General features: G+C 37.7%; 1 protein-coding gene across 1 annotated transcript in view; it reads left to right on the top strand.

Moving 5' to 3' along the window:
• Positions 1 to 11,417, top strand: part of LOC148661635 (fibroblast growth factor 8) — a 29,401-nt gene extending 17,984 nt beyond the window's left edge. The window contains exons 2-5 of the mRNA XM_088635658.1: positions 28 to 64; positions 1,450 to 1,630; positions 6,224 to 6,330; positions 10,244 to 11,417. Coding sequence (XP_088491784.1) covers positions 28 to 64; positions 1,450 to 1,630; positions 6,224 to 6,330; positions 10,244 to 10,522 — 604 coding nt within the window. The 3' untranslated portion in view covers positions 10,523 to 11,417. The remainder of the gene's footprint in view (positions 1 to 27; positions 65 to 1,449; positions 1,631 to 6,223; positions 6,331 to 10,243) is intronic.
• The last annotated feature ends 1,446 nt before the right edge of the window (positions 11,418 to 12,863 follow it).

Consider the following 12,863-nt stretch of genomic DNA (forward strand, 5'->3'; position numbering starts at 1 on the left):
CAGCTATCTTCTTTTCTTCTCTTCCAGGATACTTCACCTCCTCGCTTTATGCTTCCATGCTCAGGTATGTCCCTACCAGACTCTGCTTTTTAATTATGTTTTAGAATATTGTATATGGATTGACTTTGTTCAGATGAAACGCTTGGAATTAAGATAAAGTAAAAGTCAATATATTATTTACGTTTGACTATAAATCACTTGAAACGTTTCATTAACTTTGTCAGAGTATATGTCTGAATACACAATATACTTTGGTATCAGAGCTGTCATCCGTGGAGGGCGTAAATATGGCATTTGTATTAAATTGTCATAATGACATCAGTGAATTATCAGCATATCGCTTTACACGATATGTACAGTGAAACATGTTTCTAAGACGTCAGGTGATTCTCAACGAAAATAGTAATAAATAATAGAGTAAATATATGTTTAAGGAAGTGCACTGTTATTCTAGAATATTAATGACGTGAATGTGTGTGCCTATATATATATATGTCTGCACACACATCTTGAAAACCCGTATAACTAGGAGAAAAAATGCGATTGCTAAAACAGATGGGACTGGCGTATGGCTGAAAAATTGACAGAGGATCGTTAAAAAATACGGCACAGGTAGAAAGAGAAGAGGGTGTAAGATAATTTTATTGGTAGGATAACAATATATCAGATGGAGATCCTACTGAGTGAGGACAGCGGTCTCGCCACATGCTGTACTCGTCACAAGCTGGCAGGCATTTCTCTAACCATATTGCCCCTCGTCTTAAAGGAGAAGCTAGGGCAGAAATAAATGTGCCAAGAGTAGGTTTGTGGAGAAGGTCAAGGGGGGACTATTAAGGCCAGTTTTCATTCACCAGTCCCCGTTGTTTCTTTAAAGCAGACCTCTCAATTTGACATGGGTTTTTGGGAGTCCAGCTTGATATCTTCTCTATTCCTCTAGTTGACGTGAAAAGAGAATCTCACCCTTGAACATTTGCTCAAAATACATGCAAAGTACACTGTTCTTGTAACAGGTTTAAAGATCAGCTGTGTATACGGTGCTAATCTTCTGAGACAAAACGTGGTGTCCTGCACACGGACTGCTAGTATAAATTCCTATTTCATATTTCCGGACAATACAATCTCGGTTACAGTGATTTTATGTTTCCTACAAAAGTTTTCCACAAGACAATCCATATACAATGTCCAGTCTTTTGTCTTTGAACTGTTTTTATATTAAAGGTACTTTGTAATTCTAAGATTTTGGTCATTATGTAGGGTACGCATGTATTTAAGGGCAATCTCTTTTAAGAATAAGAGTCAATTTGCTTAAATCCTTACACCTATAGTAGAAGAAAATATACATATCATTGTATATAGTTATATATTTTTTTTTGGGGGGGGGGGGGGTCAGATATTCTTCAAGAGATATGTAAAGGTATGTTGTATATTTCTTTTCTTAATTTCTTAAAGGTAACCATTCAGTCCTCGCCTAATTTTACACAGCATGTGAGTGAACAAAGTAAGGTGACTGACCGGGTGAGCCGTAGGCTAATTCGGACCTACCAGCTGTACAGCCGGACGAGTGGCAAGCACGTGCAAGTTCTGGGGAACAAGAAAATCAATGCCATGGCAGAGGACGGCGACGCACACGGTAAGACCTCTGGTATTTCAAATACACAAATGACCCTGCACGGGGGAAGGGCCACCCAGAGATCACTCTCAAACATTTATGACTGAAACTTGCCATAGGTGAAGCAATAGAGGCTAATTGATTCAGCTTCATCAAATGTGGTTGTGAACACAGCGCGTGTTTTAATAACATGAGCCGCTGGAAAGTACATCTGTTTTGTCTAAGTCACTAGAAGTAAGGGGTTATTTTATTTGGACAATATAAACAGAGCGCTCATTCTTACGTTGAAAGTACATTGGGCATATCATGCTAAAGGCAGGATATAGTCATTTATACTTAATACCCTGTTTCCCTTGATTTGCCAGATTGTACGTGGCATTTCCGTATTATTCCTCATTTCTCATAATGTTGTATGTCTGGCATTAGTTCAATAAAACAATTACAAATCTGCAAAATATGCATAATTGCAAACGTTACACATTAAAGATCGGTATAAAATGTGTATAGGACAATTGGCTATATAACAAAAGGTGATAACAGGAAATTATATAAAGGTATACAATACCTAGTGCCTCACTTTACTAAAAATGAATGTGCCTGAGGTGTACTCTTTTAATGTATAGACATTTTTTTATTATATATAATGATATTTTTTAAATTAGATAAGACAGTAGCTTAAATTTATGAATAATTATTGAACGCCAATAAAATAACAGAAGGCGTTAGAACATAAAGCATTTTTCTGGAGGGAAAATGAACCGTATTTCAGCTGTTGAAGTTGAAAAGAGGCCGCCGACTGCAGAAAATGTTAAAAACGGTTTCTAGATTATTCTGAATGCGATTCTCAAGAGAGAGCAGTATGTCTGGAAGAATCATTAGAACTCATCTTACTTTAACCTTCTGAACATTTCCTGACTAGCTTTCCCCCCTCTTCGGGCCAGTTTTAGGATCAAATATGTCTAGCCGCATTTTAACCTCTAGACTAACAGTCTTTTATACTTTTTATTAAAAGATTTTTGTATACCTTGTAAGAAACGGAGGAAACAATCTAAACCGCCCAGCAGGTTCATTGCGCACGGGTCTTATAATTGGAATAACAAAAAAGGCTGACGTCTTGACCAGTTATGTTTAACTAATAAAAAGCTATAAAGACATTCCCATATGTACCCCAAACCTGATAAATTTATTACTCAGAGCGGTCCATGGTAGAAAAAAAAATGTCACAGTTTATGTTTTCCCAGTCACACTTTTTCGGGCGACCTGAATTTGCACACGCGCTGGACCATGGATGGCACATAAAATAATCACAATTAAAATCTGGCATTCACTTGATTCCACTCGAGTAAATATCTGAAATGTTGGCATTAGCGAAGGATCCCCGTTAGCTCGGCGGTCATCACCGCCCAAGTTAAGCGTGAAACATAAATTCAGTTACCAATAGTTGTGACACCGTTTTGATGTAGCATTTAATTGTAAAGGTGTGCTGCTGGCTGGTTCATTTACATTTAAGTGTGTTAATATTGACAATAACAGCAACGATGATAATTATCATAATAAGAAACACACCCGTTTACTTTAAGAACAATCTGGACGAGGGCTGATACGGCAGAAACGATTGCGGGTTTAAATTTTCTGTAGTTTTTCTGTGTTAAGCGAAGGCCACTTCCTAAGCATGATCTCCCCATGCAGTCAGTAAAAATCAATACTCTTTAGACCTTTTACTGCCTACGTGATTGATTTTCCTGCCGTTCCTAGATAGAATTAAGGGACATTTTCTCACTTATTCAATTAAAAAGCTGGCCCTCGCGCTGGTAATAAACATGCTAATGATATTTACAAAGGGTTTTCTCAACAACCCCACACAGGAAATAAAAAATAAAATTCTAATTGTGCTCATTTTAATAAAAAACACATCTGCTTTGTAGAGGACATATATGTAAAATACTTCTAGAATATATTCTTACCAATTTCCTTGCCTTTTGCATTTATTATTGATCATTCAAATTTACCCTAGCATAGTCTTTGTAAGCATTTTGAAATCAATACTCACTTAAAAATTTGTTTTTATAATGGTGCCGATTGGTAGTTTGGGTGTGTGTTCTTCCATATGACTGCAATATAAATGAGATTATGAATCAGAGTTAATTTTTCTCTGCTGCATGTTTGAAGAGTTGCATCATCAAAGAACTCCTCTAGTTTGTCCATCCACACACTGTGGTGTGTTTCGGTCTGCAGGGATTGCTGGCACTTTAGAGTTGGAGGCTTTGAATAAGAGTGCAAGCAAGTTGGCTAATGAAGCTGAAATCTCATATTCCCTATTGTATCTGTTTTGGGTGAAAACTGCAGTCAGGTATTGTTAAAGTTTACCCAGTGGGTTTTTGGCAATGGCAGCTTCGTGTGTCTCCCTTCACACAATATAGAAAATAATCAATGGGAATCTTAAATGATCCTTGTGTAAGAAATGACCCAGATTTGGACATGGGTGGTCTGGCGGAACGCATACGATGTCGCCAGACCTTTTGTGGAGGTTAGAAAGGTGAATGTGTCCTCAGATTGAAGTGGCAACTTGAGGCGGCGCGGGTTCTTCTGAAAGGGAGAAAGAGGAAAAAGCCAGAGATCCAGCAAGAAAATTCCAAATTACTCCAAAAAGATCCGAGGTAATCGGGTCGGCCTAGTGACTGACCCACCCCCCTTTTGCCCTTATGTTTTGAAGCGCCATTGATCGGGAATTTGCATTTCTTTTGTTTGCAACTCAATCAATGGCTCCATTAAAAACTGAGACTAAATCAATAGCTTCTCTTGACTTGTATAGACAAAAAGGTGAAGCACACTTAGACGGGTTTTTCTTTCCTGGCCTGCATGTCATTTGCGACTGTTGCAAATGACAAGTTGCTGAAGGCGTAGGCCAGATCCACTCTGCCGGCCTGTCTCTCCTTCTGGGTTTGTCAGGAGAGGGAGAGAGGGTGATTCCTTCTAGACTGGACCCCCTCTCAGGTGGACAGTTTTTCCTCTAGGTAGCATTTTGAGAATCAAAGGACAGGCAGAAATGTCTTTTGTCCCTTACTTCTCTCTGAATAAAACAGTCTTCGGTAAATAAACAAGTACAAGGGTGAGCACCTGCTGTCTGTAAAGCATTGAATGAATCATTTTATTTTCACTTGTGTTTAATCTTTATTTAACCAGCAGGCTCCCATTGGAGATTAGAATCTCTTATTTCAGGGAGGATCTGGTCTTGAAGGTCATTCAATTAACAAAGATGCATCGCTCCATTATTAACAAAAGCAAGGTAGTGACATCTCTCAATTAAAGTTTAGAATTATCAGGCAAACCCAGAACAATATCTCATCTGACAATGACTTACAAGAGCTGAAACTCTAAATGACAAAATAAAATCACAAGTTTTAGGTCTCCATTAGGGTCTGATAAAGAGCTATGCTTCTGAAATGACTTTTTTTATTTCCTGTAACAAATCTAAAATCTAAAAATGCCTACTCCTAGCACAGTTTGAGATTATATTTAATGCTATAATGACATCTTTTCCACAGCTAATTTATATACAAAATAAACAGCATTTCTATGTTTCCATTGTATAGGTTTTCCAATATAAGTTTTGGAAAATGAAATATTACGTGATTTCGAGTTGTATTATTAATTTTAAATGTCTCTAGAACAGAATACTATTCATGTGAAGTGTAACATGTTGGGTATTTGCTTTAGAAATATTACTACTGTTTTTTAAAATATTGTTTTTTCAGAGAGCATCAATTTAAGGTTAAAGTTGGATGTTTGATAAATTTCGGCATACATTTTTCAGTATTCTTTAAAACAGATCAATTGACTCTAATCAAGTTTTTTTTATTGTGATAAATTCACAACAAAACTACACTCAGAAAGCAAAGTGTAATCATCATTTCTTCATAGGTTTAAAAATCAGTAGTTTTTAAAGGAAAATAGCTTATGGTATGTAGTAATTATAAAGGCCATGTAACATTAACATGTAACGGGGGGTTAAAGGACATGTTTTGAAGTCTGTGATGATTTTTATCTTTGCTCATTCTTTTGAAAAATAGTGCCACTTTCCTATGGTTAAAAACATTTAGAAAGAACAAAGTTTTCTATTCCCAAATACAACCAAAGTTAAACCTGAGATAGAAGTATAATGTATAAAGTAAAAGGCTCATTTCAGGAAGTGGCAGGTCTTCAGAATGTCTTTTTCTTTGTCAGAGAAGTGTGCTACACATGTTTTTATCATTTTAAAAGAATTTAAGCTTGCATAAATCCTCAGGTATTACAGACAGGCAGGAATGGTCCCTACAGATTATAATGTGTATATGTGTGTGCTTTAGTAATATGTGCATATTGTTAAAGAGAGCAGTGGTTTGTGGTGAGGGTTTAAAATTCTTTCTCAGGAGATACACAGTTACCACACTAAGGGGACCCCAAAACAGACCCCTCTTGCCCAATCTTAATTGGTAACTGATGGCAACTGTACATTTAATTAAACCTTGGGTGAGAAGTGTGAAGCAGGGGAAGGGTTGCTTACTATTTGTTTTTGAAAATAATGTCATACTTAAATAATGTCATACAAAAAATACTTTTCTTTTCTATCCCTAGCCAAACTCATAGTGGAGACGGACACATTTGGCAGCCGGGTTCGAATTAAAGGTGCAGAAACTGGATACTACATCTGCATGAACAAGCGAGGGAAGCTGATTGGCAAGGTAGGTAATAATAAGTAATAACATTTGACCCGATTCCTTTCACATATCTTTTTCTAAAAGTCCATGAGAATTGCCAAATTCTGACATTTGGTTCTTTCATTTGCTAATAAAATCTAGAGGAATTTCACCTTCTTTTGAACAATGTTTACCCTTATAATTTACTCTCTTTTCAAGCAAGTATGCTTGAGGTAATGTAACACACTTTACAGTACAACATGATGCAGCAAGGCATGGTAAATCCTGCATTCTGTCTGCAGAAAATTGTTAGAGATGATTGGTATTGCTTTTAATGAAATTTGTGCTGTATCTCAAGGGAATGATAAGGATTCAATCTGCCACAGATAAGCAGTAGTCAAATAAATAAAAAAAGTGCAAATTTATGGTCACATTCATGTAATTCTGTCTTGTTTTTGCAAGCAGCTCTGACTTGACCTTATAGTCACTGTAAATAACAAAATTTGGCAGAACTGCCCGCAATTCTTTTCTAAGAATAGAACATCTCTTTTCTTTTCCTCTTAAATAAATTAATAGCTTTGTTATTGTCTCCAATTACATGCTACATCCACCTGCTGCAAACAGAGAGCTTTTTTATCTAGCACAATTTTCCCATTATTCACATTTATCTTTTACCTAAAAAGGGTCTTTTAAGCTTCATTTGTAATTGGTTTCGCTCATGTGTTTTAATCCTGAGCTTCACGTAGTACCCACAACAAATAGACTTCAATCTAATCTGTATAATAATCCATCAGCAAAGCTCAGTTTACATTTTTTTCTTTCATTCTGTAGCACTGACAGAACAGTACTTGAATGTTCCAAAAGACGCAAAGGGAAACACTCTGTTTTCTATTAATAGGATTAAAAACGAGATGGCTTAGAACCAGACTGTGGGGTAGCTTTTTGTTTCTGTTTGTTGTCATATGAGTAACACTTTTAGTCATTTACATAACTAGCAGCTCGGTGAGCTCCAAGTCTGTATTTCTCTGCTGCTCTCTTTTATTGGTTGCTCTAAGGGTGACAGGATGTAAGGACTTGGATCCTGCCACATTCCTTTTCCAAGGGCTCTTTTTTCCAAGGGTAGATTTGTGCATCCTTCTTGCTGTGATCAGTAATAAACTCAGATGCAAATGCTCTCCCTAGCTCCGCAGCACCCTGCCTGAGGCACCATCTGTCTGGGACCCTGATCTTATTCTAAGTGACATCTCTGCAGTCGAAAGCAGAATGTATCGGATTGTTCTGGGAAAGGTCTATGTGTCGTTCTGTTGATACATGGGCTATTTTTAATAGTCCCATTGTGTTAAGCGGTAGGAGATAAGGTTCCACTCTTCATTCAGCTGATCGGGGCAGTGATTACAAATTTGGCCCAATGTGATGCATCAACCATCTCTTAAGTGACCAAGAGAATATAGAGTTTATGATGACTGTGATAATAACAGTCCTACTAATAATGATCATAAATAATTGCATTTATACAGCAATTTTAATCTTAAAGCACTCTACATATAGGAGGAGCCCACATCACCCACCACTGAAGTAGTCGGTAGCCATTATGAACCAGCAGTCCCACAACACAGCTGATAAGGGAGAGAAATGAGAAATTACATCACCAATTGATTTAAATGAAACTTTAAGTAGGCCAAGTTGTGCAGGTCCAGACTGGAATTTAGCCAGACTGGAACATACTCTTCTGAACAGTTCCTGACTGTAGTCAGGACCTCAGTTTAACTTCTCATTTGAAAGGTGGCACTTCCTACGGTGGTGTCTTCACTTACCGTCCTTGGTCATTGTTATGGGGAACTCTTGTCAAAAGGGTACACCAGCACCACTTTACAGCAGCCATTTATTTCCTTTAGCAATCTCCCATCCCAGTACTGACCGGGGTGAACCTTGCTTACTTCTGCGATCTGACAAAATCAGGCTACAATAATGGCACCACTGTTATTATGTTGAATTATGTTCTTCATTTCCATAGAGAGACTACACAAAAGCAGTCATTTATGTATTTTTAGCATTGTCCCAAATCATAAAGAAGTTGTATTTCCAGACGGTGTCGCAATACAACGCACTACTACATTCATTAGAAAAGTGCAGTTATACCTGCTGTACATGAGCATACACTATCAGTTTGTGATTTTCAGTGTTGTGCTGGGATTTGGGATGTAATAGGCCAGTAGGTGTGCACGGGCAGTAGAAGTGTCAGGAGTCCGCCAGCAGGAGAGAGGGACTGTAAGCTGATATGCACTTGAGCAGACGGGCTGCTGATTGTGCGGGGCTGGGGTCAAACTTGTTTGGACATCGCAAACACACCTAGAGTGAAGGGCCTGCTGACACCCAGCCACTGCTGCAGTGCGATCAGCTGGCTCCTGGGCTAGAGACTTGCAGAGGGCAGCCCAGGCAAGCATGGTAGTTCCAGCTGACCAATGGAACTTTCCAAATCTGTTTGGTTGTTTTGGGCATTCTAAATTATTTCCTGTTTATCTTAATGCACCTTCTGTGCTTTCAGATGGAAAATCTGTACAGTGCCTCATTTCATTGCTGTGTCAAGTTGTTCAACTGAAACTAGAAATACTAGAAAGCTTGACAGTCTCCATAATGTTTGCTTAGGTGACAATATTTTAAACAATAGAATGAGAATATTAATTTGAACTCATTTTACTTTTTCATACCCACATAGTTGTTTCTTGTACTTACACTTAATCTAAAAACTGTATTTTAAGTTGCCCTGGATAACGACGTCTGCTGAGCGAACTTTTTCGAGTTAGTAGCATAAAAAAAATCACATCATAAACTAGTAATGAGGAAAAGCTACTCTGCCATTCAAGGCGAACTTATATATGAAAAATGAGCTGGATTTGCACGTTCCCAAGAGAGGAAGAACTATTGAGCTGAATTGATTTTTGTTGGGATGTGTGACTGGAGGGCTCACCCTTCCTCCACACCAGCCAGTGAGAACACAATTACAACTGGCTGGATCCTAAAAAAGTTAGTCCGTCTACTCCCTGGGGAGAGCAATGTATCAACTGTGTCAGTATTCAAGCACCACCCCTCCAAAACAAAATTAGGCAAGAAAGCATTTGCAAAATGGTTTAGAAGACCAAATTTCATTAAACTCTTGGTCAGATGTTTACACAGTAGACTTTGTGGGAAAGTATGAAACTGAAGATCTTTGTCACATCGTATTGAAGTCTAACCTATTCCTGAGAGTTCAGTTTTTTTTTTTTTGATCGAGGCAACTGGTACTGTTTTAATGTTTTATTCAGAAATCCTTTATAGTAGTAAAAGCAGAAACATGATATGTACAAATTAGAAACAGAAACAGTGCAATTTAAAAATAGTTATATTGCAAAATGTAAAGGGAGAAGCAGTTTATGGTTTGACTAAAATGAAAGCAGGGGACCGGATTATATCTTCCTAAACTAAATCAAATTTGAATCTTACCACAACTATAAAATACACATACAACTACAAAATATACATGTCCCTGAAGTTATCTGAAGTCCTTAGCTACGATAACTTAGATATTAGCTGTCAATGATTACTGTTCCTTCAGTTTCTTGATAAATTTTACTGAAAAATGGAAAGCAGCAGCTCCCAACCTTGTGCAAATATTATTTTCCTTTTAGTACTTGATACACTTTTTAATAGTTTAATGTCAGTGACATTCAGGGCTCTACTGGCTAATTGGGAGTGGGTTCATCCCAGTTCCTGTAGTGTTAAGAACACTAAAAGTACAGTGATACCCATTAATCACATGCTTAACCATCACTGGCAATGTCCTCAGTAATGTTGAAGGTATTTATACAGTTGTTCAGAGTGGGAGTGGAAGAGCGGAATTAGTTGGATTGCGTCTCCCGTGTGAAATATGATTCTTTTTGTGTGGTTGTGTCACACTGACTTACTCTGGCTCTCCCCGCAGAAAAACGGGCAAGGGAAGGACTGCGTGTTCACGGAGATCGTGCTGGAGAACAACTACACGGCGCTGCAGAACGCCAAGTACGAGGGCTGGTACATGGCCTTCACGCGCAAGGGCCGGCCCAGGAAGGGCTCGAAAACGCGCCAGCACCAGCGGGAAGTGCACTTCATGAAACGCCTGCCCAAGGGTCACCAGGCCTCCGAGCAGCATAGACCCTTTGAGTTCATCAACTACCCTTTCAACAGAAGGACTAAGCGCACCCGCTACACCGGAGAGCGGTAAAAGGCCAAGAGAAAATCAACCCCAGCCAACGGAAAAAACGAGCAGCGGACTCCTCCTTACAGACTTCTTATAATATTTTGTACCGCAAAATTAATATACCACCTAGTTGTCTATAATTTTTCAGAAAAGGAAATGGAGAAAGAATTAAATAATCTATTTTTGTACTCACTTTTTTTAAAATGGACTTGTGAAAACAGAGCGAAGCACGATATTCATCAAGGACGTGTGTGTTGAGTCTCAGTTATGTTTCATAAATTTTGTTTTCTTCAAAGCAAAACTTTGATGGTTTAGACGAGTTGCTGCATCACACCTGCTGCTCATGGAGTTTTGGGGAACCTGGCAGAGAGCACTGAAGACAGATGGCGCCGTTTTATTTTTGTACAGAAGTTTGGCAGATTCTAATAGATGGACCGGGTGCCAAGGCCAAGTTGCTAAGAAGCTGCTTTCCATGTTGTGAAGCATCTCTTTGGGGGAATCTCAGTGACCTCAGTGGATTCTGGTTTAGTCTTTTCATTTTCCAAATACAAGCACAACTATAAAAGCTGTCTGCAGCATGAAATTAACTTATTTGTTCTGTAAACAGCATTACAAAAGTAAAGGCATCTTAGACAACCGTTTTAAACATTTAAAACGCTATTCAAAAAATGGCAGCTACCTTTTGATAATCTTGGACTTCCTACCATTGGCTTAACATTGTCTGTAAATTTGAGGTTTAAAAACACTGTTTTCCCAGGTTGGAGTGTAGGAAGTCCTTTGGTTCTGTTGTTTTTATTTTGTTTTTTTTTATATATATAAACCTTTTATTGGAGGATTTGTGTACAAAATAATTTTAATGATGGAAATATTTATTTAAAAATGTGTATTAAATTTGCATTAGAATAACAAAAATAAGAAATTGACTCTTCATTTTGTCATTTTGTGTGCAGTGCGAAACTCACCATTCAGTCACATGAAATTTGGAGTGAAGTGGAGATAAAACATACGAATACTTCATACCTGCTTTATTTTAAAATATTTGTTTTTAAGCAGTTTTCAGTTTTTGCCTGCTAAACAGGTGTTAATATGTATCATAGGACTGACACTGAGAAGTCAGGCCTTTTCTGGTTGCTTATCTGATTCGCATTCACTGAGTTGGCTGACATTTTTATCTGAAGTGACATGCATTTTTACTCATTTATATAGTAGGGTATTTCACTAAAACGGTGAGTGAGATATCTTGTTCAAGGGGACAACAAGATGGACAACATATCTTACATAAGTACCGAAAACCCTCCAGGTATAAGTCTAGAGCTCTTAAAACCACTGCGCACTGCAAGTACCTTCTCATACCTAAAAGCAAGTGGTACAAAATTGATCAGTAGGATGTGCAATTAATTTGCAAATGATTTTGTGTAAAAGCAACTGGTCTATGTTCTTCGCCAACACAGCTTAGTTAGACTGTAATACAGATGGCTTAGTTTCATTTTATTGTTTGTATAGATCTAGGAATACATGCTCTTCTCTTTGTTTACTGCCTTGTATGTAAACTTTATAACATAGGATGCAAAGCACACATTAAAACAGTGCAGCAAGAAAGCAAATAATTTTTTCCTTCACAAAGCTTTTAAAAGTGAGTCCAATCTCAAATGTGTTTTTATCACTATATTTTCACATTATAAAAACACGTAGAGAATAAGCTAGAAGTTAAGAAGAATCAAGCAATCTGCATGTTTTCAGAAAATTTGCCACACAGTTAATAAAATAAGCTTCGTTCAAAGTGCTCGACTGCTCAGACATTCAGAGGACAATTTGACATTTTTTTGCGTGAAGCCAAAACTCCAAGAATAAATGTCATATTCAACTGGACATAGAATGCTTGGCTCAGGAGAGATAAGATAGGAGGTTAAGGACAAGTCATAGAGAACAGGTATTCAGTTTAGACATCAACAAGAAGACAGTGACTCCAGAGTCACAGAGCAATGGGGGACGCAGGGGTAGATGTGTTCTTTGGTAAAGAAGGTATAAGCAGGCCAGAACCAAAGGGTTTCAGTATCTGCTCATATTTCAAAACATGTAGAGTGGTCAATAAGGAAAAGCTTTTCTAGAGAGGTGTATTCATAGTGTTGGTTCTAGTTAAAATCCTTTTTACTCCAACTAAAGACTTTTCAAAGAATTCAGAGAGAGTGTTGTATCAAGAGTTTACTGGTCCTGGCTTGAAGAGCAGTTAAAATACTGATGAATACAATTGCTTATACAAAAATATCGTCATGATGTACTTTACTCGTATGATCTGACAAAGTATACCTGGTACATTTTTTTTAAAATAAAGGTTGTCTCAACATATTGTAATTAGGGAAACATT

This window comes from Lepisosteus platostomus, chromosome 6 (assembly GCF_059453375.1).
Source record: "Lepisosteus platostomus isolate fLepPlt1 chromosome 6, fLepPlt1.hap1, whole genome shotgun sequence".
In the NCBI taxonomy this organism is placed as follows: Eukaryota; Metazoa; Chordata; class Actinopteri; order Semionotiformes; family Lepisosteidae; genus Lepisosteus; species Lepisosteus platostomus.